The sequence below is a fragment of the Melospiza georgiana genome, chromosome 6 (genome assembly GCF_028018845.1).
Source record: "Melospiza georgiana isolate bMelGeo1 chromosome 6, bMelGeo1.pri, whole genome shotgun sequence".
NCBI classification, from domain to species: domain Eukaryota; kingdom Metazoa; phylum Chordata; class Aves; order Passeriformes; family Passerellidae; genus Melospiza; species Melospiza georgiana.
Window position 1 is genome coordinate 32976601 of NC_080435.1, and position 16895 is coordinate 32993495.

The 16895-nt window shown below is 37.0% G+C and overlaps 1 protein-coding gene across 1 annotated transcript in view; it reads right to left on the reverse strand.

Moving 5' to 3' along the window:
• The window catches only part of RYR3 (ryanodine receptor 3), a 198456-nt gene that overhangs the window by 127813 nt on the left and 53748 nt on the right, over positions 1-16895 (reverse strand). Inside the window, exons 6-10 of the mRNA XM_058025703.1 lie at positions 15299-15411; positions 14859-14958; positions 9636-9729; positions 5847-5921; positions 4796-4952 (exon numbers count right to left, since the gene is read on the reverse strand). Coding sequence (XP_057881686.1) covers positions 4796-4952; positions 5847-5921; positions 9636-9729; positions 14859-14958; positions 15299-15411 — 539 coding nt within the window. The remainder of the gene's footprint in view (positions 1-4795; positions 4953-5846; positions 5922-9635; positions 9730-14858; positions 14959-15298; positions 15412-16895) is intronic.

Below are 16895 nucleotides of genomic sequence, written 5' to 3' on the forward strand. Positions count from 1 at the left end.
CACTACAGAAAATTATGAACTATTTCAATACACATTTGGAGTGAAGAAATTAAGTGAAAAATACAATAAAATAGGACAAATTCACTGTCAACAATTTATTGTTTGTCTTTACATCAAAACCTGAAGATAAACTTTTTTCTTCACATATTGTGTCTGCATCAACAACCAAGCATCAACAAACACTTCAGACAAAAAAACCATAGTGTGGTAAGAAGTAATCCTAATTAAGTTACTTTTATGAAAAAAATTGAGAGAACTGATCCCTTTTGAAAACACTAAACATAGTGAAAAACCCCAATTTTTTCCATTTCAGAAATAAATTTTTAGAATTATTTCAGGGGCCTGAAGGCTGTTTTCACTCTGGAAAATACACCACGAATTCCTCTTCATCATGTTTTGCTCTTTGCACTCTGTCCAGCTTCTCTAGGATTTCAGCCAAGTAATTTGATCATAGTGTGCAAAGTCACGGTGTATTTTACATCAGCTGAAAAGTCTAGTCAGATAAAGATTACTGGGGGAGAAGAGGGGAAAAAACCTTCTCTTATCTAGATATTTGTACATATCTTAACAGTAAAATAGCCAAACAATTTGGCTTTTAAAATCCTCTTTTCACAGCCTAGTCTCAATTCAACTCCCTGAGGCTATGCATTCAATGAAAGAAAAAAAAATCACATCATGAGCCTGGAAGGTCGCAAAGGAAAAAAATGCCAACAACAACAACAACAAAAAATACCCCAAACCAACCAAACAAAAAAAAAAGATGGAATGAACAAAGGAATTTGAGGGCATAGCTGTCAAAGATGATATTTTCAAATGATATTTAATATACTAGAGGAAGGGCAAGAATTAGAAAGCAAGATTCCTACGTGATAAAAGGAATATGAGGAATGGCAATGTGAACAGAACAAATAAACTCAACTTTCTTTACAAAGATTTTACAATAATAAAAACACAGGGGAAACATTTTTGCCAGTTTAATGGCTTGTTTAGACAGTCCTAAGAATGGCAAAACAAACTGTCGGCTGACCTCTTACTAAATCTAACTTTCATGAGCTAATTAAAGTTTTGTCTTTTGATATACCACACTGTTATTGTGCTAAAAGTATAGCCATAGATACTCCAATACAACAAAAGAAAAAGATAAAAGGTCTACAGATATAAGAGCTTGCTAGTGGCATTATTGTACTCTGTATACTTTGCTTTATACATTTGTACATTCCAGTAGACAAGAAAAAAAAAAAAAAAACAAATTTCATTTAATCTTTTATTTTCTCTTCCCATAAAAAATAAGTAGAAAAAAAGGGTTTAATACTGCATTTGAAATGCAGTGCTTACTAGGAAAAGATAATTATAAAATATTAACTTAAAAATAAGTACTGGAACTTTTAGAGACAAACATAGGTAAAGGCCCTTGCAATTCCTATGATCACAAAACCAAATTAAACTTTAGGATTACTACCATACTATTACGACACCCTAATGCCATGTTGAGTCCCTAAGACAGCTACATGTTGGCAGTAATATTAAAATGATATCAAATCCTTCTGCATGAGTCATCTATGACTTTTTAATGTGTCAGAATGTTATTTACCAAGACTATAGCAATAACGTGTTAATTGTCAATTGTACCTACCATCACAAAAATAAAATATGAAATCTCAAATATTAATTCTGGGCTGCACTAATTAAAATAAACAATTATTTTTAAATATGCTCTTGTTTCCACTGTGCTTAGTCTCAAGGAAATTTGTAAGCAGACCCAAGACTCTCCTCAGCAGTGTATACTGAGCCAAGTACTGTGCTGGAATGAGAACATCCCATTTCAAAACAGGATTCCATCTGGTGTAGAGAAACTGCTGTCTCTGTTGTCACAAGGCATTACAGATCTGTTGCCTTAAAATACAAAGGTTGACATTTTAAAACTTGGTCAAATGTAAGCTCTATATTAAAAAAATATAAGATATAATTTGGAGGGGGAGGTGGTCCATCAATTTCTGATGCTTGTAAGATTAGTTTGCAGCAATTAGGAAGCAAAACAGGCATGTATTACATATGTTCTTTTCAATGAAATTAGCACCATAATGTTCTTTAGCCTATACCTTAACTTTTTTTAAACTTGTCTTCTTTTCTTAGTTAGTAAAAAAATGTTAAGGTAAGCTCTAATTTGAATTTTTTAATTTAAAATTAGTGTTTCAATTTCCAGTGTTCTCCATCAAAAGAAAAAAACAGTGAAAGAAAATACACTATGAATGCAATCATGGGTTTGGACAAGCAAGGAACACACAAGATTGCTGAAGTGGAATATAACAGCATTGAGGAAGAAGGTGCTTTTTTAACAAGAGGGTCTCTATAACAACTGCTGGAAAATAAGACTTTATTTAATTCATGTGTTACATACTCCTGGGTAGCCTTGAGGATTTGTATATCCACATAGCTCTGCTTTCTGGCAAAGACAATATTTTTTTTTTTTTACAGAACCCTTTTGCTGGCTTCTAAATTGGAAAGAATACCACAACAAAGAAGTGTTTCATTTCCTTTTAGATACTCAGCAGCAACGCTTATTGTAAGCAACCTGGTCTGAACTGGTGTTGACCCTACCTGGAGCAAAAGACTGAACTAGATGGCTGCCCAAGGTCCTTCTCAATCAGCATAATTCTACTAGTCTAAGGGATGGAGTGCTGTCAACAGACAGATATCCAGCACCCTATTTTTAAGAATCTGTACACAGCTGGAATGAAGACATTAGACATTAGAAATTTCCCTGCATTCATGCCATGTTAAGTTACATGCGAATGAAAAGGTTTCTTCATTAAGATAATGAACCAGGAAAATGTTTACAAGTACCTATATGCAGAAATTAAGATAAAATCACCTGCATATATATATATATATATATATATTTTTTTTTTTTTTAGTCTATCTATTACATCTATGGTCCTTTTTCCCCTCAGTCTGTGTGCAAGCAGCACTTTGCTTTAAGAGCCGTTTTCTTCTTACAGTCCAAGTCAATCTCTGGGGTTTATTCCCTTCCCAAACATTACCTTTCTTTCTTCAGAAAAAGTTACCACTGCTTGCTCCCCTCACCTGGAAACACTAATGTCTCCACTCATGGGACAGTGTAGGTCTTACGTGCCCAGACAATAAATAACAATTATTTTCTTGGCACCAAATTCATACCCTATCATGAGGTAAAAAAATTATTTTCGCACAAATGAGACATGATGATGAGACACTGAGCTTTGATTTAATATAAAAATGTACATTAACAACCATATTATGTATAAATACAGTAGGCATGCATAATCAATTACTACTGTACTTCAGCTTAGTCATTTTGGGCACTGCACTTAATTTCACTAGTGTGCCTTTGAAGCACACCTCAACTAAAAGAGTAAGAAAATCAGGCATGTTTACTCAACATAACATAAATAATTTTATGAATGTGCATACATAACCACTAAATTTACATACTCATTTAAATTTATTCATGTAAATTTACTCATGTAAATTTACATATACATTTATAGGCATAGATTAAAATATTGGAAAACAGTGGGCCAGCTGGTGTCCAGTTAGGCAGTGAGTACATCAGAGGAATTTTAACTCAGTATTTAACCAGCAACTGTGGCACTCCTGTGATACTCACCGTTCTTACCAATGATTTTCCAATAATGGCAAAAAATTACATCTGTAATAAATGCTCCAGCATAACATCATATGTACAATCTATAGTGCATAGCCTTTACACTGAATAAAAAATGAAAAACTATGTTGTAAGTAAATCTAAGCAATCTAATAAAATTTCCTGATAGTTTTTCAATTATTGTAATTGGTCAAAATAAAAATTCGTGAAATACCATATACAGTCACACTAATAAACATTGATATTTTTAAGATGTTAAAAAGAAGTATTTGACTTATTATACTAACAAAAGTCTAGCATTTGTCAAGACTCTTACTGTTATATTTTATCTAGCTATAACTAGTTTTAAAGACTCTTTTTCACTTTGGGATTTCTTTTTTCTTAATGATCATATAGCATTCAGAATTATGTGGAAAATTTAGTGCTTTTTTAGTTAATAAGAAACTCCATTGTAACAGCTATGGCAACTATTTATAAGTAAAATCATGAAAGAACATAAAAACTTTTAATCATCTTTGATTGTAAAACTTTTCACATTCTGGGGAAAAAAAAAAGTTATTAATTTTGCCTACCTCCATAATCATTCTTCATTTTCTCTCCCTTGTAATGTTTTACCAGCTGGAAATAATGAAAAAGCTAATAACATGCAATTAGCAGCTCACTAAAGAGCATAATTTGAAAACATATGGTTTAGAAATCACTGCCATATTTGCCTTACATTTAGGAAAAATTTGATTGAGTTCAGTTCTTATCAGCACACTGCATAAAGAATAGCAACTGAAATGAATTAAATTGAATTCAATTATGACAGATAGAGCTGGAACATGTAACACTCTAATGAGATTCCATCCAACTAAAACAATTCTATAATTATTAAAGTATTCACATTAAACTACCATGTCTTGCACTGTATTTGGGTTTAATCTACTTTTTAAAACTGGCTACAGTTTAGTTTATTCTAAAGTTTGTCAATCACCCTTATTTTTCCTCCATGAAACCTTTGTTATTCTTGACACATTTGACTTTAAATGCACAATCTCTAGCATTAACTTCATTTTAAAAATTACAAGTAATTTTACCATTGTTCAAACAATTCAGATTTAGTGTTTGAGTGCTCCACATTCAGAACAAATCTGCATTGTTTTTATTTACCTTTGTTGCTCTAAAACAAAAGGCTGTGGATGCTGTGTCTGATTTTTCTCTGTCTAATATTACTACTCCTTCATCCTCGTTCAGAGCCAAGTATTTTCCCGTTGTAATGTGTCGAAGACGAAAAGGCTGCCCCCATCTGATGTTACTTCCACTCCAGCTAAACATAAGAGACATCAAAAAATAGCTGAAGTAAGTAGAACTAGATTTTTTTCTTTAGGTTTTAAAGGATGTTCAGAAAATAGAGTATGATATATATATATATATATGTGTGTGTGTATATATATATATATATATATATATATTCATTTTTTGGTTCTGATTGCAATACTTGCATTAAATCAGATGCAAAACTGTTAATGCATTTGCAAAGGAAACCCTGGAAAGGAGTATGGCTTCCATCTTTTTGTTTCTACCCCCTCTCTCCATCTTATCAGGGTGTTACATATGGTCTGCATAAAAAAATCCTATGTGTGTAAATCAACTACTGTCTTTTAGTTGACTGACTAAACAAATTAAACCTAAGTGGAGACTTGACATGCTACATCTGTGTTAGCTATGAGGGCATTTCACTTACAAACACACTAAGGGTAAAACACATAGTTCAGATGGCCATCAAAGGCCACACATACTCTTATGAGATATACTGAAATTTCACTTGCAGGGAAATAACAGACATATAATCACATAGGAAGGAGATAATCTTTAACAAACCCCCAAAAGACAAGAAATACAGAAGGGGTAGGTATTATTGCTCTTATTTCCACTCATGCTTATAAAACTCCCAGTAAAACTAGGAATGCATTTTATTTTGCTTTTGGAAAGAAATGATGCTTTAAGTACACATATCTCATACGTAGTGCTGCTTTTGATATGGGAAACAGAAAAAAATCTATTCTATCACAGTACAATGCTTTTTATTATTGACAAAGAGCCTACTAACACATATCATAAAGTGTGGCAAATATATATTCTGTATTAAGGGTCTGTAACAATCAAATTTCTATTAATATAACAAAAGTTGCTAACCAAAATATAACAAAAAGTTGCTAACCTTATTCGAAGGGGTTCAACTCTCCACAATGATCTTGCTCGAATGCCAGCTCCTCCAGTTTCATAAAATACTTTCCTACAGAAAAGATTCAGAAGGCCATCTTATGTTTATTTGTGCTTATATAGTATTTACAGCTTCTCTGGAAACTGTACATGACTCACTACTTTTCCCCCAGTAAATAAATGTCATTGAATGCACAGAAGATTCCTACTCCTCGGTGAAACTATGATAAATAAACCAAATGTCCCAGGTAAATTAGCTTGTTTCCACTAAGGTAGTCTCTCTCAGGAGCTGATAAAATGCCTAGCCTTGAAAGTGGCTGGGAAACTATTCCTGCCATTTAATCAGCCATAAAAATATGTAATTCCTACAGTTCTCAATATATTAATCTACAATACTAATGGTTTTAAATACATACCATATTTTAAAATAAAGAGATACATTTTCAGATGAAAACAATGAGAACACAACATCAGTGACTTCATTCCAAAAATTATTTCTATGTTTCTTATTAAAGGACCAGAAATTGTGGTGATAACAAAAATTCTGTATTGTAATCCTCACAAAATTGATAATGCATTCAGAGAAATAAAAACAGGAAGTGAGAGGCTTAAGCCTTTACTATAATTTAGTTTTCTTGAACTATAGCTGAGGATTGGTAATGTGTTCTAGTTCAGGAAATAATATTCCACTCAATAATCAAGTACAAGCAAAGAAAAACTATGGTGGATTAGCCCTGTTAACAGGAAGTTTTTAATGTTTTTAATAAACATTCATGTCTTGTCACCAAATCACCAGAATCTGTATATACTTTCTCATTTATAATGACTATAGAAATATAATGGAAAATAGGAAAGGTCTGAATGTCTACCAAAAGCTTTCTTACATATTATTCCTCTGAGAAGGACTAATCCACCCTAGCATGCACAGAAACTGTACCTTCTATGGTAGTTAAGTGTCTGAAAAAACGCGCAGCAAGGGAATTTAAAATCTGCCTTCCTGCTCTGGCAAACTTGACTGAATACAGCAAATGCAGGCATAAAGATGTCACAATCCAGCTGTTAAATAGCTGAATTAAAGTTTGAAATGCAGATTTTCAAATTGTCAAATTATTTTCCTATTTTTGACAGCTAGTAGGCAAAAATTTTTTAAAAAGCTGTTTAGTATTGTTCTTATGCAACAATAGACCTGAAAATCAACTTTTGAAACAAAAGTTTTGTTTTTCATATCTGAGCAAGTATTTCTACATATTTTCTTCTACTGAGAACATTTAAGGGTCTCTTTCCTGAGCAAAACAAATTAAATCCTGGACAAATCATGAAGCATAATGGAGCATTGGCTAATCATTTGCACCCAACAGCTTTATAAGATGATGGACTTGTATTTTCACCTCTACTTTATTTAGGAGTCATATTTAAGGGCACAGATGTGATATCAAATATTTCAAAAATGTTAGTTCACCAGAAGAATAAGAATAAATATTCCTCATAGTAAAGGTAGTAAAATTCCCTACACATCTTATCTTGCATGAAAATCTATTGGTACTCTAGAATAAAAACAAACAAAAAAATCGCTACCTTTCAACAAACTCATCTTAATTTCCAGTCTCTATGAATTTGATCTTTCAAGGTCATTTCCAACCTGGGCTGTTACATGATTCTCGGAATATACTGAATGCATAATAAATATCTAGAGCTCTCCATTTTTATTCTATGTCTCTAGTCCCACTGACCTTACTGATTTTACTTTTGGCAGACTCTAAATCCTAGCTAAGCTCAAAACTATGTATTAATTTCCACTCTCTCTGACCTCCTTCACATCTCCTTGCCCCAACACAACCATTCTGTCTCTAAAGGACTGTCATGGTGTAGTTCAGTATCACAGAGACAGCTCAGTTCACCTGATATAGTCATAGTCTCTCTTCATCTCTTACACTTTAGATTTCTATACTTTTAAAAAATTCATCTCTTTTTCCAGCTTTCTCTATGTGCAATGCTGGACTAGAATTAGTGACCTGCTCTTTGGGTAACAGAGCTGCATGTAAAAAAAATTGCTGCCTTTTCCCAACAACATTTTTTTCATCTAATTGATTCCATGTACCCATCTGTTTTTTTCTTGCCAAGCTAACCTTTGTGACGTCCAATATGTCCACCCCAAGTATTTCCATTTAGCCTGCAAAAAAAGACTTTAGGATTCTTGTCAGAGAATAGTCTCTATGTGAATTGTTAAAGAGCCTTATTTACAGAAATGTTCAAAAATAAGATTTTTGTTTTATGAAGAGAAATCTTTACTCTCATCTAACTTAACTTATTTAACATTCCTAATTAAATGTATAGAACTGATTAGGTAAAGAGATGGAAACAAACACAACCATTTTCTACATCTCTCTCTGCTATTCTTATTACTATTTGGGGGCTTTTTGTATTTTCATTTTGTTTTGATAATGTAAACATAACTCCTACAACTATGACACAATAAAAACTTGGCCATATATCTATTACACAGCTCATAAAGCCAAAAGACAGGACAACTTCAAGTCACCTATCACTATCACACTTGTGAAAATGTTCAATACAGCATTCACAATTTTTCCAATTTTGGGATTACAAATATATAGATTTCATTCATACAAATATATATTTTAATTTTACCCTTTTATTTACTTAGCATAAAAAACATGGAAGAAAATCTTAAAGCAGTATCAATACACATCAACCCTACACAAAGAATCACATCACACTGGGGAATAGGTTGTTACAATTAGTTTTAATATTAGCTATATCTGACTTCCAAATAAGCAAGAGAAGTAGCAGAGAGCAGCATTTCTGAACACACTGAAACATCTCAGCATCTATTTTAACCTTTTTAAAACAGGTCCTTTATAAAATAAGTCTAAATGCAACATAACATATCTGCCACTGTTTTTATACTAGGTTTACATTTTCATACACAGTCAAAATATTTTTCTTTTTCTTTACACATATGAAGAAAACAGCCACAAAAAATTCACACAGTGAATTTTTCTGGTTTTAAGTTTGGGTTCTCTTTAGGACTTGGAGACATTTTTACTCCTCAGAAATGTAAACATGGCAAATTTAGAGCTGACAAGTTTACCTGACATAATTCAATGTTACTTGTGATATCATATTACCTAAAGCATAACTTATTTGCCACAATAGGTAGAAAGATCTTATTTCTTTAAGATGATTTTAAAGCTAGCAGGTTTGCGCAGCAAAATTATTAGTTTGCTTTGCTTCTGATTAACGAAAAATTTTTAAATACAGAAAAATTCAAATAATAAATCAACATAATAGATGACATCCGTAAATAGAAGTTCAATAAAAAATTAGTTTAGTCTAGCTAGTATGATGTAGTTTTTTAGTATGTTAATCAAAAAAGAGAAAGCTTAAAATTTGCAAAAAAAGGTGCAAATTATATATAAAATATGAAAGTTATTGCAGAGGCCAAACTTACAGAGATTTTTCATGGACTTTTTTTTCACATTACCATCTTCCTGCTAACACTTTCTTACCTCTACTTGTAGCAGTATGAACTAGAGACAAGCAATATACCAGGATGAAATATCAGTGAGAATCAACTACTTAAATTTCAACAATGAAAGAACTCATGACAGATTTTCAGCTTAGTAGGTCTCAATTTCTTGTACAATGTCACTGCCTAATTACAGACTGCTGTAAAGAGTGTTAGATCTACCTAACCTGAAATTCAACTGACATCCTGTTTCTTTTCTGAAAGAAGGAAATATTTAAAAAATGCACCATCACTTACTTGTGCTGTGAATCATTCTGGTCTGTAGATGGAATCGTCAAGCACTCATCATGGCCATGGAAAAAACGTACTACATGCCCACCAAGAAGATATCCTGAAAAAAAAGCTCATTTACAAGCTAAAACATTGACTATGAATGAATTAACACCCCCATAAAAGTTTAAAAAATTCAAGACCCAGATAAGATCTATTTTCCAAATTTTCACTCAACTCTAAATCTAAACAAGAAAAAAATTAACGTGTTAACATACTACTTTTAGTATCTTAAAAAAAATTATTCTTCTGAAAATTAAAACAAAACAAAACAAAAACTTTTAACATTTAAAACTCAAATTTGGATTCTGAGACAGAAAAGGAAGTTAAAACCTTCTTTAAAACAATAAAAACAATTATGAAAATTGAATGCTTTAGGTAACAGCCAAATAGATAATACGATACTTTCCTCCTCCTTAAACAGTTTAAATTATTTCAATACAAAACAGTTTCATATTGTCATTGTTTTTTTCTGAAATTTATGATTTTTGTCAAAATCAAAGGTGCACAGCTGCAGCAGGAAACAGAGGACAGAAAAACACTTTGCAGATCTGAAGATTAAGTTTAATGGAAGCTAACTTTCCAACCCATTTAACACAAAGAGTACAGGTCAAAACCAGGCACTCTGCCTCACATTAAAAATGAAAAGACAAGGTGTAGGAGGATGACTCATCAGATCGCAGTCCAAACCATTCTGACCTTGTAAGTAAAGGTACTGCCTTTTAAAGGAGCACACACTAAGGAGAAAGAGTAGAGGGGAGCTTTCATACTGTGCAGCTGATTCAACATAAATTTGATTTTGTAAATGAGGAAAACTGTAACTAACAATTACCATCTTGCCAATTAATATAAAAGTCAAAGCAAAGAAATAATGGGGGAAATGTACTTTCCTGTTATTTATGTTTTCTTGATGGCTTTACAAATATCACAGAAGCAGCATTGTCTATTTCCTAATCCAGCTTTAGACTCAGGAAATCCCACTCTCTCTCTCTTCATTCCTCTTGAGCTAGTCTGCTATGTCTTTTGACATATAACCATCTCTCACATAAACCATTCTGAGAATGTATATAAAACCAAAGCCTAAGTAGTTGAGAAAAAAAATTGATTGACACACAAAAATCTACTTCTCTTCTTATTCACCCAAACTTTTTTTAAAATTACAGTATTTTGGATTATGCAAATAATTTTGGGCCACTCAGTATAAGAGTGCCAAATACAGCAAAAGGCCACTAAGATGATTAAGAGCTGGTGCGTATCACAGGGAAGGGAAGGGAAGGGAAGGGAAGGGAAGGGAAGGGAAGGGAAGGGAAGGGAAGGGAAGGGAAGGGAAGGGAAGGGAAGGGAAGGGAAGGCAAGGGAAGGGAAGGCAAGGCAAGGCAAGGCAAGGCAAGGCAAGGCAAGGCAAGGCAAGGCAAGGCAAGGCAAGGCAAGGCAAGGCAAGGCAAGGCAAGGCAAGGCAAGGCAAGGCAAGGCAAGGCAAGGCAAGGCAAGGCAAGGCAAGGCAAGGCAAGGCAAGGCAAGGCAAGGCAAGGCAAGGCAAGGCAAGGCAAGGCAAGGCAAGGCAAGGCAAGGCAAGGCAAGGCAAGGCAAGGCAAGGCAAGGCAAGGCAAGGCAAGGCAAGGCAAGGCAAGGCAAGGCAAGGCAAGGCAAGGCAAGGCAAGGCAAGGCAAGGCAAGGCAAGGCAAGGCAAGGCAAGGCAAGGCAAGGCAAGGCAAGGCAAGGCAAGGCAAGGCAAGGCAAGGCAAGGCAAGGCAAGGCAAGGCAAGGCAAGGCAAGGCAAGGCAAGGCAAGGCAAGGCAAGGCAAGGCAAGGCAAGGCAAGGCAAGGCAAGGCAAGGCAAGGCAAGGCAAGGCAAGGCAAGGCAAGGCAAGGCAAGGCAAGGCAAGGCAAGGCAAGGCAAGGCAAGGCAAGGCAAGGCAAGGCAAGGCAAGGCAAGGCAAGGCAAGGCAAGGCAAGGCAAGGCAAGGCAAGGCAAGGCAAGGCAAGGCAAGGCAAGGCAAGGCAAGGCAAGGCAAGGCAAGGCAAGGCAAGGCAAGGCAAGGCAAGGCAAGGCAAGGCAAGGCAAGGCAAGGCAAGGCAAGGCAAGGCAAGGCAAGGCAAGGCAAGGCAAGGCAAGGCAAGGCAAGGCAAGGCAAGGCAAGGCAAGGCAAGGCAAGGCAAGGCAAGGCAAGGCAAGGCAAGGCAAGGCAAGGCAAGGCAAGGCAAGGCAAGGCAAGGCAAGGCAAGGCAAGGCAAGGCAAGGCAAGGCAAGGCAAGGCAAGGCAAGGCAAGGCAAGGCAAGGCAAGGCAAGGCAAGGCAAGGCAAGGCAAGGCAAGGCAAGGCAAGGCAAGGCAAGGCAAGGCAAGGCAAGGCAAGGCAAGGCAAGGCAAGGCAAGGCAAGGCAAGGCAAGGCAAGGCAAGGCAAGGCAAGGCAAGGCAAGGCAAGGCAAGGCAAGGCAAGGCAAGGCAAGGCAAGGCAAGGCAAGGCAAGGCAAGGCAAGGCAAGGCAAGGCAAGGCAAGGCAAGGCAAGGCAAGGCAAGGCAAGGCAAGGCAAGGCAAGGCAAGGCAAGGCAAGGCAAGGCAAGGCAAGGCAAGGCAAGGCAAGGCAAGGCAAGGCAAGGCAAGGCAAGGCAAGGCAAGGCAAGGCAAGGCAAGGCAAGGCAAGGCAAGGCAAGGCAAGGCAAGGCAAGGCAAGGCAAGGCAAGGCAAGGCAAGGCAAGGCAAGGCAAGGCAAGGCAAGGCAAGGCAAGGCAAGGCAAGGCAAGGCAAGGCAAGGCAAGGCAAGGCAAGGCAAGGCAAGGCAAGGCAAGGCAAGGCAAGGCAAGGCAAGGCAAGGCAAGGCAAGGCAAGGCAAGGCAAGGCAAGGCAAGGCAAGGCAAGGCAAGGCAAGGCAAGGCAAGGCAAGGCAAGGCAAGGCAAGGCAAGGCAAGGCAAGGCAAGGCAAGGCAAGGCAAGGCAAGGCAAGGCAAGGCAAGGCAAGGCAAGGCAAGGCAAGGCAAGGCAAGGCAAGGCAAGGCAAGGCAAGGCAAGGCAAGGCAAGGCAAGGCAAGGCAAGGCAAGGCAAGGCAAGGCAAGGCAAGGCAAGGCAAGGCAAGGCAAGGCAAGGCAAGGCAAGGCAAGGCAAGGCAAGGCAAGGCAAGGCAAGGCAAGGCAAGGCAAGGCAAGGCAAGGCAAGGCAAGGCAAGGCAAGGCAAGGCAAGGCAAGGCAAGGCAAGGCAAGGCAAGGCAAGGCAAGGCAAGGCAAGGCAAGGCAAGGCAAGGCAAGGCAAGGCAAGGCAAGGCAAGGCAAGGCAAGGCAAGGCAAGGCAAGGCAAGGCAAGGCAAGGCAAGGCAAGGCAAGGCAAGGCAAGGCAAGGCAAGGCAAGGCAAGGCAAGGCAAGGCAAGGCAAGGCAAGGCAAGGCAAGGCAAGGCAAGGCAAGGCAAGGCAAGGCAAGGCAAGGCAAGGCAAGGCAAGGCAAGGGAAGGGAAGGGAAGGGAAGGGAAGGGAAGGGAAGGGAAGGGAAGGGAAGGGAAGGGAAGGGAAGGGAAGGGAAGGGAAGGGAAGGGAAGGGAAGGGAAGGGAAGGGAAGGGAAGGCAAGGCTCTGGAGGGATCTTATCAATGTAGACTATGAGATCAAAGTCTCTCCTGCTGTGCCCAGAGAATGGAACCAGAGGCAATGGGCCCACAGTGAAACATTGTAGGGTCTGAACATCGGGAAACACTTTTTCATTAGGAATGTGCCTGATCACTGGCACAGGTTGCCCAGGCATGTTGTGAAGTATCCACCCCTGAAGAGAGTCCAAACCTGTCTAAATATATTCCTAGGCAACATGTTCTAGTGGATCAACCGGACAGTGGCTTGGACCAGATCCTTTCCAACCTCAATTACTCTAATTCTGTAAGCTCCTAGAAAGTTTAGCTGCCAAATCTCTTCAGGTACAGAAATCTAAAATATACCTCTGGTCTTCCATGATCTCTCTGTGTAGCTCATATTTTTCATATGTTACAAGTTTTAAACTTTGCTGTAGGATGGCTTTTCTCTTTGCTTCTTTTTGTTTTACCTGTAAAGGCCGAAAAAACTCAGACTTTTTGAGGGCTGATCCCTGTTCTATTTCTGACCCACAAGGATAGGCCTCCAGACAGCCATTTTTAAATATCAAACTCCAGCATGCCAAAGCAATCAGAAAGTATTACAAGCAAAATCCATATCCCATATGATTTTAAAATTAAAACCTAACACTCTGAGACAGGTTTCTTATGGGCCAGTGCACAGAAATACTGTGATATGCTGATTTAAACCACTTGGGGTTAGAAAAAAACAACCATAGATAAAAAAAAAATGACTACTAAATTAAGTCTAGCACCAGGGTAAGTCATCATCTATCAAGACTTACTGTAGCTGATCCAAGGGAAGTGGGATATTTCTCTCAGTTCCCTTAAAGCTCCGTTAATGTCCTATGTTATTGTATACTAGTATATCATAAATGCTAAGTTTTACAGATAAGTGACGCAAAATGATCCTAACTTCAAGACATTGTTTGTGGATGTTGAGTGCTGAAACTTGCAATAGAGAATGGCAAAGGTGAAGCACAGTGTTTGCTACAACAGTGTTAATGACAAACTATGGCACTGAAATAAGGAGAGATACTGAGTGAACCAGACTTTCCAGTAGAGAACAAGACATTTCTCAGAATAAGGTGACCATGACAAACATGGTCAATGACTCAAACATGACCATGAAGTGCCATATAATTTCCCAAAAGAAATCCTGACCCTGTGGTGTAGGATTTAGGCTGAATAAGATAATACAGTAAGGATGCATGTCTGTATGTCGGGATGTTAGGGAAATGTCTGTAAAAAGCAGAACTAAGAGACTGAAATAGGAACTTTGAGAAAACTGCTTTTCATTTTGCCTGTACCTTCCTCTCTCTTCTGTTTTGTCTGTAGTGGGAGAACAGTATTTAGGAAAATTGTATGCAAAAACCTAAGTTTTCTGGCTTTAGGTATTCTGCAGCTTCTACTCCCCCAAATTAAACTAAGCCTTCATTGATCATGCAGCTTTTAAAGGTTTGTTACTCTAAACTTACAGCACTCATTTAGCTTTTCTTTATTTTCTTTAAACTGTTTGGTTGACATTCTGAGGGGAATTTGTTTTTTTAACTTTCCTCTTTATCAAAAGCATACAAATTAGTCTAATTTATATACATGTCTAAATAAAATGGCAAACCTTCTGTAATACTGCTTCCTGAACATATAGGATGTACATTCCATAGTGTCTGCATAAAGGAGGCATCCACCTGAATATTTCCATTTGACACGGAGAGATGCTGAAAAAAGACAATGGTAACAGGAAACAATGAAAATTATGCACTTAGAATTTTTAGTATGTTAATTTATAAACAGAAGAGAATGTATCATAAATGAAATATACAAATTTCTTCTAAAATTAGTATTATTCTAAAATTTGGGGAAAAAGCATGGAAGCAGTCTTGCTTCACACACACACAGCCCCCTTTCAGTGTGGAAAAATAAAAATGCATTACAATGAGACATTACTCCATAGATTAGACAAAAATAATTCATAAGAATTCCAACCAATCTCCTGATATCCCCACAGAACTTTGTATTTTCCCACCATTTGACCACTATCTAAAGAAACAAACTCACCAGGTATCTCTCAGAGGACACGCTGACCAGGATAAGGTCATCACCTATTCGAACTTTTTCTCCTTCTGACCTTTGCTTAGAAGCAGGGTGTATTGTCCACCAGCATGCCTCACCTAAATGACAGAGGCACTAATCAAGGTTCTCCAAAACAGACAACTCCCAAGAAATCTAAGTATTTCTTTATACATCACTGAAGTATAATTATAAAAATTGCCTTATAAGACATTCACCTTATAAAACGACATTGTTTCTATTTTCAATCATTTTTAGTGTTTTCTTTTTGCTTGAAACTTTTTGTCATATAATCTTTGCCATATATGATATTTCCCTTTTCAAGTACTTCTAAAGGGATTCTTTACAAAACACTACTCAGAACTGCTCTCCCTTGGAGACTCTCCTTGCCAGGAAATTGCTGACACCTACCTTGGTCTTATTTATCACTTTTTGTCACTTCTTTTGTTTAATTGTCATATTTAATTCCTAACCTTCTGTATCACATAGCATAACAAACCTAGAAGCAGTTCCACTAGCCCTACAGACCATAGAATTACAAAATAGCCAAGCCTAAGGGTGACAACCATAGAACATTTCCTACACATGAAATATAAAGTTCCGGGTTACACACACACACACACACACACACACACACAGAGAACCACACACACAGACATTCTGAGAAGATTACCTAGTTCATTTCACAATGTCACACTCTTCAGAGTGTGAAGATAAGTCCTTGAAGAAAACAAGTTGAATAAAACTTTCTAACCAGACAATGCAAAGTGGGGGGGGGGGGAGGGGGGGAGGGGGGAAGGGCAATTTGGTAGAATCAAAGTAGAAAAATTTGTTTGATTGATTAGGATATTTCATGTAAAACCTCCTTAAAACAAAATCTGAAGGTTATGAAACTAATTATAGTGAAGACAATAAAGAGAAGTTACGACCAAACAGATGTAAAATGCAAAATCTTCAAAGGGAATAATTTTTTATAACCAGTGGCTTTTCCCTCTGCTACATGAAGAATACTTCCTGCAGCACAAACTGATTCATTAGCACAGTTTCATAGGTGAGGGAGTAGAGCAAGGGAAAATGATATTATAGTACTCAGTTTATGAGCTTTCCAGGCAAGCAGTTGTTTCCAGACAGGCCCTCTGTGCAGAAACACAATTAAGCTTTTTTGAATCTTACCTATGTGTATATGGGTTTTCTTGTGTATGTACAGTTAAGCAAATATCAATTAAACAACTACATATACTTGTTTAAAAACCTTATAGAAACAGATATATGTACAATAATTCTAAAAAAAAAAGCTATAAAATTTTAAAAACAGATTTCACTGAAGCTATTTTAGTAGCGATTAAACACACATATTCCTTTTATCTCGTACATTCCTTTTCTCAATATTCCTAAAGAAAATGTTCTCCATCTAAGGCAACAGTCAAAGACAGCCAAGTAGCAGGCTGCTACTATCTGTCTAAAGCAACCTTCTGTATGGCTATTAACAACTGAAAGACAAACCTCACTCATTCAAAAGACAAACTTTTGTAGAGAGTCACCTGAACAGGTTCAAAGATTATGATTTACAAAGGTTTTAACACCT